This window comes from Eutrigla gurnardus (genome assembly GCF_963514095.1).
Source record: "Eutrigla gurnardus genome assembly, chromosome: 14".
Lineage (NCBI taxonomy): Eukaryota > Metazoa > Chordata > Actinopteri > Perciformes > Triglidae > Eutrigla > Eutrigla gurnardus.
Window position 1 is genome coordinate 17,439,282 of NC_139937.1, and position 17,240 is coordinate 17,456,521.

Here is a 17,240-nt window from a genome sequence, read left to right on the forward strand (position 1 = left end):
TCTCATTTGTTATTTTTATTTCTTATTAAGATGGAGCTCTGTGTTTACATTTGCACACACACTATAGCTTAAGTTAAAGCTGGAGTTGAAATGTTTACCACACATTTGCACATTCTTTGTGGCTTATTATTTATTATATAATTATATTTTCTTTAAAATAATGTTATGCTACTGTGAGAAAATTAAAATAAAAGAGGAAAATGATCAAATGCGACAGTATGGTTATTTTTAAGCCATTAATTTAATTTACAGGGGCGAAAACCATACCGTGATATATACCGTTACCGTGATATGAAATTATTCATACCGTGATATAAGATTTTGCTCATACCGCCCAACCCTACAGGTGACTGACCCACAGGTCGAGGTCTCACAGGCCTGTGAGTGATGCAATAATATTCAGCCCAATATGACTTGAACAGCTGCATTTATTCACAAAATGTCTTTACTCACTGATCTAAAGTAGCTGAGATACAATCAAGAGTCCATGAAACTTTACTTACAAGCGTAACATAATAACAGGAACATGATGGAGTTGTTATATTTTAGAATTAAATGAATCCATTCAGACTTTTTTAATGCGTGTTCAAAATAATACTGGAGTTAAATACATTTTTGAAGTGTTGCTTTACATTTATGATTGACATTCAACAGTCACTGTTCAGAGTTTTTGATTTGTATGTAGTCAGATACTGCTTTATGTTGATTTCAATTGTTCAATATCCCTTTTAAATTGTAACAATGTTATAAAAAAAATAAAAAAAAATGATTATTTTTAAGACACACTATTCTCTGAGAAGTGTCCTTACTCATGATTTCATATAGGAATTGTGCCATTTTGTTTCTCGGTGTCACTTGTCTCTTGCCACTTCACCGAATCACCTTTTATCCTATTTTAGGTGCTCGATCTAAAAAGACACGTGGGTGAGTTTTCCTGTGAAAGCCGCATTCAACAACTGTGGTTGTGAACAGAGCCATCTGCAGAGCTGACACACACACACACACACACACACACACACACACACACACACACACACACACACACACACACACACACACACACACACACACACACACACACACACACACACACACACACACACACACACACACACAGTAATACTTACTTACATATTACTTAAGAAATATGCATCATGCATTCTGAAATACATTTAGTCTGTTGTTTCCCCAGTGTGCCTCCTTTACAACTGCATTCATCTTGCTTCTTAAAAGACTTGCAGATAATAAATAATAAAAGAAATGCCAGCCATGCATATGAGAGTACAGAGCACCACATAGCCAACACAATATTTGACTTTCCTAAACCCGTTATCATTTCTTTTCCAGGTTTGACCCGATTGGTCAAAAGCAACCTTGGGGGCGTGTTCAACGAGGAAAACGGGAAAGGAAGCGCTCCATATAAACCAGGACTGCAGGTGAAGTCTTTTATCCACAAGATCACACTGCAACCATGATGTCTCTGGTCTTCGTTCTGCTCATCGGAGCCGCTTGTAAGCAATTCTTTCTGCCTGTGCTCTAATAACTGAATTTAAAAAAAAAAGCAACACTAGCTGACTATTTGGCCTCTTGTGTTTTCAGTTGCCTTGGAGGACGACAAGATCGTCGGAGGGTATGAGTGCAAAGCCCACTCCCAGCCCCATCAGGTGTCCCTGAACTCCGGCTACCACTTCTGTGGAGGCTCCCTGGTCAACGCCAACTGGGTTGTGTCTGCTGCTCACTGCTACAAGTCGTAAGTCTCATGTCATGTTGTGGAAACGATAATTCATCTGCTTTTAACGGGCGTCGTGAAACTCAGCTGCCACTTGGCCCCTCTTTCCTCTACAGCCGCATTCAGGTGCGTCTCGGAGAGCACAACCTCAGGGTCACCGAGGGAAGCGAGCAGTCCATCAGCTCCTCTCGCGTCATCCGCCACCCCAACTACAGCTCCTACAACATCAACAACGACATCATGCTGATCAAGCTGAGCGAGCCCGCCACCATCAACCAGTACGTGCAGGCCGTGGCTCTGCCCACCAGCTGTGCCCCCGCTGGCACCATGTGCAAGGTGTCTGGATGGGGAAGCACCCAGAGCGCCTGTGAGTCATATCTGCATTTTTAGCAAATCGGATTTGTAGAATATTCCTCTGCAACATTTATTCTCCTTGGTGTTATTCTAAAAGCTTTCTTTAACTTGTTGTAGCCGCTGACAAGAACAAGCTGCAGTGCCTGGACATCCCCATCCTGTCTGAGGAAGACTGTGATAACTCCTACCCCGGCATGATCACCAACGCCATGTTCTGCGCTGGATACCTGGAGGGAGGCAAGGACTCTTGCCAGGTACGTAACAAGAGGACTTTGTCCCAGACCTCTGCACCTCAATTACAAATCAGGAATACTGAGAATTTCCTCCACATTTACACTCTCTCTCTCCGTCAGGGTGACTCTGGTGGACCCGTGGTCTGCAACGGTGAGCTGCAGGGTGTTGTGTCCTGGGGCTACGGATGTGCCGAGAGGGACCACCCTGGTGTCTACGCCAAGGTAACTTTAAAAATGAAAGTTTATTCCCCCACTGTTGTGCCGATTCACTCCTCTAACTCTGGTCTTCTTATATTTTAGGTCTGCCTCTTCAACGACTGGCTGGAGCGCACCATGGCCACCTACTAAGTCTGATCTTGTGGCTCTGCTGCCGTTCTTCTGTCATTATAACTCCATTTTTGTTGTTGATTTCTGAACAATGTGCAGTCGTTTTCCATATGAGCCAATAAAGTCTAACATCTTGACTTTCAAATTATGTTTTTTTCTGCCCATTTTCCTACATCTTCACATTTGCATCATAATACTTGCAAATCAAACTGATTTTTTCACATCAAATGTTAGTTTTAATTGGTCTTCAAAATACAGTATAAACAAGGCAATTACTTCTTGTCTTTTGACATACAATATATTGTAAGTAAAAGTATGCTATACAATGTGTTGCATGCATAGAATGAAAATTGTTTTCACCAACACTAATAAATAACCATTGTCCAGTGCAGTTAAATCATGCACAAATAAATAAGCAAGCTGAAAAAACATTGATCAGTGTGAATAACTTAAAAGTTCATCCTGTTAGGGATATCTGACTTTAATGCTTAACTTGGTCTAAAAGCTTAATTTGAACCAATTTCAACTTCATTTCAGATTCAGAAATAGAACCTTTCAAAAGCCTTATAAATGTCCTTCACATACATATCGTGGCTTAATGTGGGCACTGGGCAGTACTTATATTTTGGCGTGTTTTTCTTTTTTTACTTGTTTTACAGAATGAGGCAGTCTGCTTTTTGTAGATAATACCCTATGACTGAGTTTCTATTACATTTTAATCACAATGACCTCAACCCTTGTCAAATATAATCAGCTCTGCAAATAGCCCACTTAGTGTGAGAGCCACCTGACGTTAAGCCAATTTATTTATGGAGCAAACAACATCCCAGCAGAGGAATTAAATAGATAAACAAACACAATAGACGAAACAACATCACTGTAGTTATGTTTGGTAGTAATACGTTTAACTGTAGGATATAAAGCAGCAGAACATCATTCCAAAAGCTGAGATAGAGCTGATGAAATTACAGACTGAGACATTACGTCCCTTAAAATATGACAAATGCAATCATATTGAATACTGCGGACATTATATTTAGCAGCAAACTATGTGACTGTATTTCATAAACCGTCTCAAAGAACATCTGAACTCACTGTGCTGTATTACTATCATTTTTAAATCAGATGCATTATCATATTCAATGTAATGACATTTTTTATTTAACAGCATTTTACCGATTAGTAAAATCCTTCTGCTTAATTTATCTGAATGGGTTTTTTCTCTTGCTTTCTCATTCACTTTGACGATATTGTTCTTAATACACGACACATGAACACACCATTAAGATTGCCAAGTGAAACTGTACCGAACTAATTTCATATATACATTTTGAAGCAGTTCTGTACAGAAAAAGCATTCCCTGAGGTTTGAAGTCACTCGGCGAGTCTGTGAGAGAAGCTCCACCTGGCACTGCGTCTGGGACCGAATCAAGGTCAGGACGCTGATTACAACCTGGACACAACATTCTGTACTCAAAGCAGCCTGGTGCAACTACAGATCAAACCTAAAGGAATACAGTGTCTACAGCATTTTTGTGACCGAACTGAACAAAATCCTTAAACCCGAGTCACAATTTTAGTCTTAGACAGTTAGCTGATTAATGGTTTGTTTTAAATTTAGTCCACCATAGTCGAGCGGTTCTTACTGTTTTGTTTTTTTTCATGCTGAATGATGTATTTCCAAGAATACAGCACATATCTGATGACCAAGATTCACAGTGTTACTTTTGCATGATACTGGGTTTTACAGATCCATCAATGAAATAAACGTATCAATTAGTCGACATATTATATGTTAGTCGACTAGGACAGCCCTAAGTTTTCCCCATCAGCACTATTTGAGGGTTTTGATTGGCTAGCAGCACCCGGGGGTGTGTGTTTCTCAGCAGTTGGCATAGGTTCAAGCGCTCGATAAAAACCCTGGCATGGAGCGAGGAAAATCCGTGCATTTCCAAGTGTCATCAAGCAATCATGAGGTCTCTGGTCTTCGCTCTGCTCCTTGGAGCCGTTTGTAAGTATGGAACGCATTTAGAATAGATCGCAGAAAACCAGAAACACCATTCCTTTCAGATTGTTGATTAATTATCTGCCAAGAAGAAGCTAGGAGATACAAAGATGGTGGGATTTGCGCGGCAACATTTTTGTAAATATTCTACTGTATTTATTTTTGCTGATATATATATATATATATATATATATATATATATATATGAATACATTTTCTTTTCAGTTGCCATCGACGATGACAAGGTCGTTGGTGGGTATGAGTGCACGCCTCATTCTCAGCCCCATCAGGTGTCTCTGAACTCCGGCTACCACTTCTGTGGAGGCTCCCTGGTCAACGAGAACTGGGTGGTGTCTGCTGCTCACTGCTACAAACCGTGGGTGCTCCTCAACCATCTAAACCACTACTCTCCCTCCCTTCCATCATTCCCTCTGTCGCACTCACAACTTTTTCCTCCCTTTCAGAAAAATGGACATCGTCCTCGGAGACCACAACCGTTGGTGGCTGGATGGCAACGAACAGATCATTTCTGCATCCCAGGTGATCCCTCACCCCAACTACGAGTCCTGGCTGGTCAACAATGACATCATGCTGATCAAGCTGAGCAAACCGGCCACCATCAACGACTATGTGAAGCCTGTGGCTCTGCCCACCAGCTGTGCCCCCGCTGGCATCACATGCACGGTCTCTGGGTGGGGCGTGACCATGAGCTCCTGTGAGTATGAAAACACATCCTCCACACGTTCACTACACGTTATTCCATCCTTCATTTGTCATTGGGTCTCTGGTTCTGCATCTCCGCAGCTGCTGATAGTAACAGGCTGCAGTGCCTGGAAATCCCCATCCTGTCTGATGAGGACTGTGATATGTCCTACCCCGGCATGATCACGGAGGCCATGTTCTGTGCTGGATATGTGGAGGGAGGCAAGGACTCCTGCCAGGTATGCATATCTGCTGTTGTGCAAAGTGCACAAACTATAATGACTTATTGAGCACCCTATGGAGCACTCAATTGAGACCTCTTGTTAAATGCTCTCAGGGTGACTCCGGTGGACCCGTTGTGTGTGACGGTGAGCTGCAGGGTGTTGTGTCCTGGGGCTTTGGGTGTGCGGAGAGGAACCACCCAGGTGTCTATGCTAAGGTAAAACTTTTTTTTTAAGCTAGGGATGGGATGATATAGAATTTTATCAGGAATCACAATTAAAAAACACCTACAAAATTGTTTCACACACATACAAAAGATGTGCGTTTTATCAGTGATGCAATAAAAAAAATGTTTTAAGCATATTTTGATGATCATGAATTATTTTGACCAGGATAATCATGCCATAACATTTTCATATCGTCCCATCATTTATTTCTCTTATGAAACAGAAATATTCACAGAGCCTGGTGTGACATAACCTTTTCCTCTCTTTCTTGCATCAGACATGCATTTTCACAGAGTGGCTGCAGAACACCATGGCCGCTTTCTAAATCCGGCCCAATCACACCTCTGCTACAGCTGCAAAACCGTGTAAATGAAACTCTGCTTGTTGTCATGGATTTCAAAATAAAAAAACTACATTTATAGTGTGCTTTTCGTTTGCATCTCTCTTTTGTCTCTATATCCTTCTAATCTGCCCGGAAAATCCACATGATACACAAAATATTAACTCAATGATGACGGAATACACTGTGAAGTTTTGTGCTGAAATTGAAATAAAAACATGGTAGAAAAATGAAGGAGGGGGGAGCAAAAACTAGAGAAGCAAAACCAGAAAAGTACACATTGTTTCGGGTGATAATCCGGGTGTTCACATACCTGTTCTCAACGCGCTGTTCCTCTGATTGATTTCCGGTTTGCACGGCTAGCAGTCGAGTTAGCATGTTAGCTCCGCCGAGCAAGGCCGTTTGTCCCGCTGCTTCCATGTTTGATGTTTGGTAATCCACTCAAAGAAAATAAATGCTTGACATCCTGAAAGCCTGTTCTTGACTAGGAACCACGAACCAGAAAAAACCCCACCCCGAATAAACGCGAAGCGAGTAGTCTTCTCTGACAAGCTAACAGTTAGCCGTTTAACCGGAAAGACACTCAAAACGTAAAAAAACGTTAGGTTACAAACATTTTGGTTTGTACCATTATTCCGCAGCTGGTCGGCACCGAAAGTTGTTTCATCTTTTCTTCAAATTTATCATGTTTTATAGACTATAATCCACAGCGTTCATTACGTACAATTGACTATAACAGTACAACGTAAAATTAGCCAATCAAATTGCAGCATGGCAGCAGGTAATCAGCCCACGTGGTATTAATTTAGCCACCAGTTTGGCTATACGCATGCGTTTAGTTTTCCTCACAATACAGCAATTAGGATTTAAAAAAATATTATATATTGTCACTGACCTTAAATTGCAGCAATTAAAATGTTTTGTGACATGCATTATTCCATGATTTTAGACCTTTCTTTTTTTTCTGCTGCCACCAATTGACCAGGGGCCTCAACATATTATATAATAGATCAAACACAATAGAAGCATGAAGAAATGTTATTAAAAATAATTAAGCAACGAGTTTTTAGAAACTGGAAAATACTGAATAAAAAATAAAAAATATATACAGACGCCCCAATTTCCTTCCTTGACTTAATTTAAATAATAATAACGGTTATTATTATTGTTATTATTATTATTATTATTATTATTATTATTATTATTATTATTATTATTATTACATCGTCATATTTTTTCTTTGGTTATTAGTTTAATCATTTTCGTTTGCAGTGAATTCAGCGGAACTATTGCTCCCCAGTTCCGTGAGCAAGTCGGACGTATTTGGCGACGCACCGCCAATGTCAAAAACGGCAAACTTCGCATCGACTTCGCTGACCTCAAAGATTCGTTATTATATCGAGGTAACCGCCTTATAAAACAGACAGGGGGTCGTTTGAAAACATTACGCGCGTCCCAGCTCGTCATTTATGTAGTTTGTCTGTCGCGGATTCACGCAGGCGACTCTTAACCGGTCAAAGATGCGCCTCACGTTGCAAGCGTTGATCTCCCACGGCCGGGTGGCCCGGAAGATGGGTCTCGGTCCGCGGTCCCGAATCGACATGCTGCGGAACCTCTTGACGGGACTGGTGCGACACGAGAGGATCGAAACCATCGCGGCCCGGGCAGACGAGGTCCGCTTCTACGCCGAGAAGGTAACGACAACCTGGACGATGCTGCTAGCAAGCTAACTAGCTTAGGGGCTTGCTGTATAAAAGTGACATAAAATGCGTATTTCGTTCTGAAATTGTAAATGTGTGGAGGATAAACAGTTAATGGTTGGGAAATATGTCACTGTTTGCTTTCAACAACACTGGCATGATTAAATGTTGAAATTAATATCTGTAACAAGGTGAGTTATGAGACAAGTAATTAATAAGATAATTAAAAAGACAGCTATCACTCGCATCAAGGAATATGAAGGCACATTACGTTTATTCATATTCCCCAATGTCTATTTGCAAGTTACACCGTTTCTACAATGTTCGATAAACACTAAGCAGCACATTGAATATACAATAAATACAGTGAGATAGAATTTGCAGAGGTGGATATAAACGCTGTGTAAACACCAGGCCTTATCAAACAGAGCAAATGGAATCTGTTTACCTTTTTCCATCTCGAAATCCTCATTAAGAGCCAGTGATTGCTCCTTAGGGGCGGATACTAAACGGCTCTCTCTGGCCTAATCTGGCGTCAGCACCATCCCCCTAGACATGCATGTACATTCTGATGTTAATTTTCTTTGGCTCTGACTGTGTGTTTTCTTGTTTTTGTTTTTGTTCCTGCCAGCTGGTTGACTACGCCAAAAAGGGGGACACTGATGAGAAGGCCATGAAAATGGCCAGTTTTTGGCTGACGGTACGTGTGTGCAGCTCTCGTCGTCTCTGAATGCCAGTCGGTTGTCGTCAAGTTGTTTATTTTGAGTGTGCTTCTCCTCCTCCTCAGGAAAAGGATCTGGTCCCAAAGCTCTTCAAGGTCCTCGCTCCACGGTTCGAGACTCAGTCACATGGCTACACGCGGATGGCACGCCTCCCCAACAGACAGAACCTGGACAGAGCCAAGATGGCCGTCCTGGAGTACAAAGGCAACCCCTTCCCGCCTCTTTATCCTGTGAGAAAAGAAAATGAACTGACACTCATCAACCAGCTGCTCAAAGGCTACAGAGAGGAGAGGGCAGGACAGATATCTGCTGAAGCTTAGATAGAAACCATGCTGGTGCCGGAGCCGTGATCGTGGTCGCTGAAGGAGGATGGTCGACTGCTGAAATGCCACTGAAGAGTCTTTTGGCAGATGCTGCAGATTGGTACTTATAGACGGTGATTTATTTCTTCACGAAAAAAAACCCACTTAAATTCTCCAGTGGTGACTAAAGCCAAGGACATTTCTCTAAATGGACATTTATGAGTGATTATGTATGAATAAATATTATTTCTTAACAGAAGAGATTTTGCTTTATTTTTTCCAACAAGAATTGGCCAACAACAGCAATGCGCAAGATGAAAAAAAAAATAGCTTTTCTGGAAACACATGGAAGGGGAATTTTATCAAATTTCGTATTGCACCTCCAGTAAGTTAGGAGGCTTAAAAAAGTGGACAAAAAATGGAAGCAGCAGATGAAGAGAGAGCCTGACTTTTAGGCTTCGGTATGAGTCGATGTGTACGATACTACAGTTTTGTTATTGTCATCCTGATGGACAAGAAAACATCTGACAATGTGATTTTTTTTTTTAAAGGAGCACATAAAGTAAAATACAGTATTAACATACATATTGAATTGTGTTGCATTACATTTGAAGTGCAGATCAAGACTGATGGAAAACATTTTATCACTTAAATTACAATATAACTAAACTAAACATCAAATAGTTGCAGATTAATGTAATTTGTTTGTGTTTTTTTCCCTGGAAAGACTGAGGAAGTGCTTAGCCTGAAATCCATTTACAAATTCATACCATTAATGGAGAGCAAGCACAAGCGGGAGCAGTTTGTTGCACTTCTGCACGTCAGCAGTCGGGGAGCAGGGACTGAAATAATTAGGCTAGCCTACATCAAATTGTGACCAGCCTGCAGTCTGTCCCTGCGGTGTTTTACTCAAATGGAGTCGTGTAATGAGAACACATTCTAAATATGATTTGCGGATATTAGATCGACTCCTTTGGCCACGCGCCCTTGTCCTAAACTGGAACACAAGACACTCTCGCTCGTTAACTCGGCGGCAAAAAAATAAATACACACCCCCAGATGAGCCATCTAATAAAAACATATTTTTTTTATTATTATTTTGGCAAAAAGTGTATATGTACAGCGTATTTAGAATTGTCATTTGACACCATTAAAATGCATTTGAACAGTGCTTCAGTGATGTGCTCTTAAACGGGTCGCTCTGAGTAGCCTAGAAGCTGTGCTGTTTTTCTGTCATGCATACAATAATCTCTTTTCGTCAACCTCTCTCTCTCTCTCTCTCTCCGCTAAGTGTCTCGGTCCTGTAACTGTACGTCGATACACACCAGGTTGAAACAGTCATACAGTATCAGTCAGCCTTCGGCCTGTTCAAGTCGAGTCATGGCAACCGTAACAATAGGCAACAGCAGACGAAAGAATGGCAGACGTGCCAAATATAAACCGGACACAATCAGAAATCACAACTATTACTCTAATTCAAGTATCATTCTGTTTCACAGACTAATAACACCTCCGACTAGACTCTTTACACGTCACACACCACAGTCCTAACACCCTACGGTACTCCATTACAGCGAGATTGCCATTGATAAATCTGTGGACTACAAGCCGAGTTCTACCATTTTTTTTGTTTGTTTGTTTTTGTTTTTTTACAAATCAGAAATCAAACGCAGTGGAGATACAAACTGAATTTGATGGTGTCCTTTTCCACCGTTTTAGTGTTTGGATTGTCAGGAAGCGAGCGGCTAAACTCCACTTCTGTGACACTCAAAAAATGATTTAGAAACTCGGGGAGCAATTTTAGCGTTTAAATTACGTTGACTGAGCGTAAAAGTGTCCCGACGGTTGATTTCAGACTGTATTTACAGGTGTATGCGTTTGGAATACTACTCGATAAAAAAAAAGGTGTGAATACAGGTTTCAAAGCAGTCGTATAAGGTGACATCATCACGGGTAAACAGACTAAGACCAGGAACATTAAAGTGCTCCATGCAGGACAGACAAAATGTACAGTTGTGTTGCCGTTTTTTCACAGTTCATCTACAAAGCTTCTTTTTTTTTGTCTGTGTCGTAGCTCAATATTAAGGGATAGAAAACTAGTAGTATTTGTTCAGCTTGTTCCGCACGGTTTAAACGTTAAAGTGAGATAAAGCCAACGAATATTCATGTTTCAGGTACTAGACAGGAGTAAGGATGAAGTTACTCGTTTGTTTTTTTTCTTAAAAGGCAACCCCCTGCTATTAGATCATAGATGTGTCGTAGCTGAAAGCCAAAGACGGATAAGAAAATTTGACAAAAGGTGGATTATAATATTCCAGTAACTTGAAAATCACCCCTGTCCTTGTGCTGTATTGCATCAGTACATTCACCAACGTCTACATACACTGAAATGACATTTCTGAGCAGGCATATTCTGCACTCCAGTGAAAGTTCAACTCAAAACCCGACAGAGTATAATACTGGTTCCATGTTTCAGACAAGTTTTAGCATTTAAACAGAATTTATCCAGTCAAAAATATACTAAAGCCTATTGTATGTATTTACAAAAGTATAGATTTCAATACACACAATAAGCAAATATCGTATGGTCACATGGAGTTACACGTATCAGCTTTTTTTTGGAACGGGAAAATTACGATACAAACATGCGTGTTTTTACGAGTACCTAGAAGTGCCCACAGTAAAACGCGACATTTTTACATTTACACATCAGCATATCAATCCGGAATAACCAGCTGCAATGACGGCGTATAAGAATAGAAATGAACCCAACAAACTCCATATAATATCTATGTTTTATCAAAATGTGTCAAACATAAAAAAAAAAAAAAGAAGAAGATTCTTTTCGGATAAATGTAATGGCATGATTTCTTTTCTGATGGTCACAACTCCAAATTAAATGATGTGGAAAAAACAAAAACATGAAAACAAATGTCCTATTTTTGAAATAAAACTATATAGAGTGGTAGCTCTCTCCAGTTTCCGCTATTTACAAACTCCCCCAGACACACCATCAATGCCTCATGAATGTTTGAACAGAAGTATTTCAAGGATTTTGTTCATTTCCGCACCGTGCACAGCTATCATCCTATTGCTCTGGCTACATCCACTTTGTCATCTTTCTCCCCGTGTGCCTTTTACTGGTCAACATCAAATATTTATTGCTTCTTTATTCTTTAACAAGCTCCTATCTCACAGCCATTTCCTCCCCTCACTCCTCCATTCAGGAGATTTCCATTCACAGGTGAAAAGGGACCATTTAGGGATTCACTTTTCTGATGATTACTTTTCTTCGTCCATCCAAACATTTCTTTTTTCTGCGGCATCGGTTACACCTTCATTCCCCATGTGCCTCTCTTTCTTCACTTTGTATTGTCATTCCCTCCCTCCCTCTGCCCTGCCCTCTGTTCTGTCTCATGCCTTCGTTCCAAACCCACCTCCTCCTCCTCCTCCTCCTCCTCCGCCTCCCTGCATGCTGAAATACTCTGTGAAGGAAGGGAGCCGGGGCGGCAGCGGGGGTGAGCGGGTGGCCAGGCGAGGGGGGATCGGAGGAGGAGGAGGCGGGGGCAATATCGCCGTCAAGTCGGCAGCGGTGGTGATGATCTTCTGCTCGCTGTTCCTCGCCACCTCGGGTCCTTTGCGGGCCACCGTCTCCTCCACGGTCTTCACCGGGTCCTGGAAGCAAGAAGGGGATGGTTTTACACCTTTGACCTGGTCCTGGATGTAGGTCACTGTGTAACGTGGACCTGGCAGACACAGTGTCAGTAACACCGACACTATACATCATATTCTGACAGCTTCCTCTCCGATGCTGTGGGCGTGATGTAGGTCGGAGTAGACCTACATCCTGGGTTTCCTGACCTCACAAACTGACGTAACTCTATATTAGTGTTTATGAAACCCGGGGAGATAGGGTTGGAAATGTAGGGCGGCAAGTAATGGGAATTTTCATTATTTATTATTAACTGTTTAATCTTTAAAAAATATCAAATAAGGAAACAGTGGGAAGTTTTGAGCTTTCAAGCTCAAGGTCACATCATCAAATGTCTTATTTCGTTTAAACATATTAAAAGTAGTGATGATTAACTAATTATCAAAATGTGTTAATCTTCTGCTGATGGACCAACTTTTGCAATGAACTGTAAAGTATTCCAGAGTAGGAGATCAACATTTTAGCAGATTGCTTTTTTAGTTGTTAATTACAGCTTGCTGTTTATTATTAATTTGGTTACCGCTCAGATTGACTTTAGCTCGATTCTTTGCAGCCACGTGCTTGCATGGTCTTCCCTGTTTCTTCCAAATAAATGCAACAAATGGGAGGTTTCTAACAAGAACCAGGAGAATTAAGCACATTAATCCTCTTTGCACCATCTTCCAGGAAGTCAGACAATTCATTTCTAAGGGAGGATACTAGATTGTAAAACACTTAATGTCTTACAACAACTTCCTTCAACCAAATGCAAAAGGCCTTCTCGTTTCCCCTACATCACGTTTATTATTGCTTTTTAAATTAATGAATTAAAATGGCCTTTTGAGTGAAATGGCCTACTAGTGTCTGCATCAGTGTGGTTGAAGATTCAGAGTTCTTCTTCTTCTGTCGGTCATTTTTGTGCAGCCGGGAAAAAAAACAACAACGTCCACAGATTTGAAAAGTTCCCCCCGAGCTTGTGATTCATCACGGCAAACACGACGCCTTAATTTGCTCTCGTCAAAGTTTCTATTTAATCATTATTTCCTCGTGCCCCAGTGTTTTCATATCAGTGCGGCGCTGTGTCACGCTGTGCTAACCGTCAGTCACCACAGGAGGAGATGGCAAGGAATAATCCTCAAAAACACGTCCTCCACCAAACTGTGCCGTTACACTGATGCCTTCTGATTGGAGGCATCTTTGTTAGATGGGATGGCAGTGAATTTCAAGCTAGGTTTGACACTGCATTTAAAAAGCATTAAATAATAAGTCCAACCTTGGTTTATCTAATTGCATGATGCTGTAAAAATGATGTTTAAACAGGATTTAGACATTAAGTCTACAGTTCTCGCTCTAATTCTATTCAACTCCAACCTGTTTTCTCTGCCATAATCTACTTCACAGCACTTAGACTTGTGTGTTTTCTGCTTCAACGACTTCCGTGCGGGATATTAAGCATGCATCCGAAAAAATGTGTAAAATTAGACTCACTGATTGGATGGAGAAGAGTTCAGTGAAGTTGGGTTGAGAGTCTCCCAGGAAGGAGCCGTTCCCGTAGGCGTGATGGGGGAAGCTCTCCGCCCCCTCGCCTGCTTTGGGACTGGACAGCAGGATCCCGATCTGTGACGTCCGAACGTGATACGGGAAGTTCTTATTGGCTGCCGAGGGTCGCGTGATCACCTGAGGGACAAAAGGATGAGAAGATATGCTGCTGATTTGTTTTATTGTATGTATGTAGAAATGTATGGTATCTAACACATAACAAGAGCATATAAGGAATTGGAATTGCAACGCATGCAGGAATATAGAAAGGATATGTGTGTGAGCATTTCAGCCCATTAGTAAAGATCAATGTGTCAAAGGTGAGGAAGGAGTAGATAATGACGTGTGGGGGAGACAATCAGCACGAGGCAGTTATGATTCAAGGATGGTGAATAATTCATGACTCTGGCAATAATGAATAATGTGAAAGAAGTGCAAGGGTCCGTGTGTGTTACGGACGAGGAAGACGATGTGAGCGTAGAGGTGGATGCCGAGCTGAATGCCGTTGACGATCTTCTCCCGGGCCCAACGAGGAATCCCAAAGTTGGCGATCAGAGCCATGACGGGCACCGCGAAAAACCTGGGCGGGGAACAAGTGAGCGGATTTAAGATAGCGAAATAAAACCTTGTGTGAAGAAGAAGATGAGAAAGGTTGATGTCGAGAAAAAAAAAGGCGAGGCGGGGAAACGGATATAAAAGCACACGAAAGATAAATATGGAAAGTGAAGGAGAGACGTAGATAATGAGGCAGGAGATAGCGGCGGCAATGAGAGGGAAATACAGAGATAATATTAGTCTTTGTAGTTCATTTGAAAGCTCATGATATTACACCCGGTGAGTGAAGGGCAGAGGAGCTGAGCGCCGCATATAGAAGAGTTTTTCACAGGGTTGTTTAAACGGGAAAACACTTTCCAGTACAAAGCTTGAAACTATCGAACAGGGGAGCGTAATTTATTCTAATAGAAGAGACCTCATCAGCCCAGTAAAAATAGATGTTTTCCCCTAGCAATCATTCACTCCAGCACAATTATCTTATCTGTTAGTGAAGCACAGAGGTTGGGCACACAATGCCGGGGAAGGGTGGTGCAAAGTAAACAACTTTTTCACTCCCCGGCTGCTAAAGCATCGGCTATCTGGGCGCACGCTTTTACAGTCCGGCATAAATTATTCAAATTGAAGAGACCTCAAACAGAGAAATGTGGATTTTTTCCCCCTACTCCTGCAATCTCACTGAGGTGCTATTATCTGCAGAGTGTGTGTGTGTGTGTGTGTGTGTGTGGTGGTCTCACCATAGTGTGTACGTGGTGAAGAACGGGACGTAGAAGGGCTGTTTCTCGGGGTAGTGTTTCAGAGAGACCAGCACGGCGTAGCAGAACCACACGTAGGCCAGGAGCTGCAGGCCCATGAGTCCGTAGCCGGCGGGGCTGTCGTAGGCGTACAGCACTTCACCTGGGTCAAAGAACTGGCACGGCAACACCACGAGTTATGCCAGGATGAAGACACGAGCTTAAACTTTCCTTCTTTTTTTTTCACACAAAGTGGAAAAGAAGCATCCTTTGGCTGGGCTCCACGTCGTCGCCCGTGCCCCTAATTACCAAGATGGATGGCTTGTGCTTCCGCTGATGCACTGCGACGGCCGAGCCAAAAAAGCTCGGCTTGTTGCGTGCTGTGTGAGAGTCTCTGACATTGACACTCCACAACTGGGTCATCGGTATGCGTGCGTTGCATCTGCGGACACTGGATAGCATTTCAAACCGTCCAGCGACTGGATAGCGTTGGCCGTACAGGGTTACCCCCCCTCCTCGCTGCATAATGCATAGGTGAGGTGAGCCTGTGTGGAGCTTTCTGGGATCCATCCAGCAAACCTGAGCCTGGCAGATTCCCCGACTGCAGGCCCGGTACCAAGAACACATCTTCACCTCTTTAATTCACTTCCAATTCTAACCTAGTTTGGTGTATTTTTAGCAGGAGGTCCCCCCAGAGTTTTGAGCTCTTTAACAGCAGGGACCATGTAAGAGGGCAGGCGGCAGATAAATCACACCGCTTTCAGATCCACCATATTGCAGTGTGAGGAATGGCTATAGGCTCCAGCATTAAATATAGCACGGATACTTCCACCGCACTATTCCCACCGGGTCATTAAAAGGCTGTATTCAAAGATTCTAATCCCAGAATGGAGCATCATTACATCAGGACCGTGCTGAAGCCTCCGCAGCACGCACAGATGTATGTAAGCGCAACACTGCCGAGCCTCTAATTAATTCATGAGCTCGTACGCTCACATGCTATAAGGTTGGAGCTGCTGAGATCCTCTTCCCGTAGACGCAGAGACACAGTATGATTCATCTCAGAGCGGAGATCTCCGTGTGCTGATTAGTGAGTCGAACTTTCTAATCAGGAAACCTTAAAGAACAGTAATTGATCTAAGAGGTTTTATCTCAGGTGCAGTAATGAGCACCGCAGACCTCCGAAGTTGTGTTTGCCTCGTTGAATTTGTAACTCATCAAGGAATTTTTGTTTTCTCTCAAACAATCGATGTTGCATATTCATAATTTGCAGTGCATCAATGTAATTAAGCGACTTGATGGAGGAATAAAAAAGCCTTTGCAGCCCACATTGATCTGTGACTCCCACGTTCATATTTATGAGATTGTTAAAAAAAACAAGAACCAAACGTCCGGGGTTTGCTTTTCCTCACATCTGTACAGATTATTTTTTAAGACTGTCACTAAAGATTATTTTCACTGTTGATTATTGTCTCAGCGGTTTCCACAATCAATCGAGTCATCTTTTCTATGGAGTGCACTGAAGTCTTCATATCCTTTGTTCTGGCAAATCAATAGTCCAAATATATATTAATATAATGGACAGCATACACAATATATCAGCAATGAATCTTCAAATCACATTAGAGAAGCTGAAACCAGTGGATACATGGACATGAAATAATTGGTTATCAAAACTGTTTGTCTTGTGAAAATAACTGGTTATTTTAATAAATTATTTATTATAAAATTGTATTAAACATGAACAAGCAATAGAGCAAAACAATTAATAATTTGGGATTTGCAGCTACTCCATGTTGTACATTACTGTACAATTAATATATCTGGGTTCGAAAGAGGGTGTTTTGGGTAATGTAGTGTG

General features: G+C 41.8%; 3 protein-coding genes across 3 annotated transcripts in view; 2 read left to right on the top strand and 1 right to left on the bottom strand.

The window, feature by feature from the left end:
• Positions 1 to 1,454: 1,454 nt before the first annotated feature.
• Positions 1,455 to 6,166, top strand: LOC311024860 (uncharacterized protein). Its single transcript, XM_084027435.1, has 12 exons — positions 1,455 to 1,511; positions 1,600 to 1,750; positions 1,846 to 2,096; positions 2,201 to 2,337; positions 2,437 to 2,538; positions 2,617 to 2,652; positions 4,579 to 4,654; positions 4,874 to 5,024; positions 5,113 to 5,363; positions 5,453 to 5,589; positions 5,688 to 5,789; positions 6,077 to 6,166. Exons 1-12 carry the CDS (start codon positions 1,472 to 1,474, stop codon positions 6,122 to 6,124), a joined length of 1,482 nt encoding a protein of 493 aa, XP_083883561.1. The 5' UTR covers positions 1,455 to 1,471; the 3' UTR covers positions 6,125 to 6,166.
• A 1,288-nt stretch (positions 6,167 to 7,454) lies between these two features.
• On the top strand, positions 7,455 to 9,122 carry mrpl17 (mitochondrial ribosomal protein L17). Its single transcript, XM_084027024.1, has 3 exons — positions 7,455 to 7,833; positions 8,471 to 8,539; positions 8,627 to 9,122. The coding sequence occupies exons 1-3, from the start codon at positions 7,660 to 7,662 to the stop codon at positions 8,879 to 8,881; spliced, it is 498 nt and encodes a 165-aa protein (XP_083883150.1). The 5' UTR covers positions 7,455 to 7,659; the 3' UTR covers positions 8,882 to 9,122.
• An 806-nt stretch (positions 9,123 to 9,928) lies between these two features.
• The window catches only part of tmem145 (transmembrane protein 145), a 33,843-nt gene continuing 26,531 nt past the window's right edge, over positions 9,929 to 17,240 (bottom strand). The window contains exons 12-15 of the mRNA XM_084027015.1: positions 15,383 to 15,555; positions 14,553 to 14,673; positions 14,043 to 14,231; positions 9,929 to 12,538 (exon numbers count right to left, since the gene is read on the bottom strand). Coding sequence (XP_083883141.1) covers positions 12,278 to 12,538; positions 14,043 to 14,231; positions 14,553 to 14,673; positions 15,383 to 15,555 — 744 coding nt within the window. The 3' untranslated portion in view covers positions 9,929 to 12,277. The remainder of the gene's footprint in view (positions 12,539 to 14,042; positions 14,232 to 14,552; positions 14,674 to 15,382; positions 15,556 to 17,240) is intronic.

Bases quoted from the DNA above. Each gene is read 5' to 3' on its own strand.
- LOC311024860 (XM_084027435.1), top strand. From the start codon at position 1,472: ATGATGTCTCTGGTCTTCGTTCTGCTCATCGGAGCCGCTT. The intron at 1,751-1,845 runs GTAAGTCTCATG...TTTCCTCTACAG, and splicing joins GCTGCTCACTGCTACAAGTC to CCGCATTCAGGTGCGTCTCG. The intron at 4,655-4,873 runs GTAAGTATGGAA...TTTTCTTTTCAG, and splicing joins TCTGCTCCTTGGAGCCGTTT to TTGCCATCGACGATGACAAG.
- mrpl17 (XM_084027024.1), top strand. From the start codon at position 7,660: ATGCGCCTCACGTTGCAAGCGTTGATCTCCCACGGCCGGGTGGCCCGG. The intron at 7,834-8,470 runs GTAACGACAACC...TGTTCCTGCCAG, and splicing joins TCCGCTTCTACGCCGAGAAG to CTGGTTGACTACGCCAAAAA. The intron at 8,540-8,626 runs GTACGTGTGTGC...CCTCCTCCTCAG, and splicing joins TGGCCAGTTTTTGGCTGACG to GAAAAGGATCTGGTCCCAAA.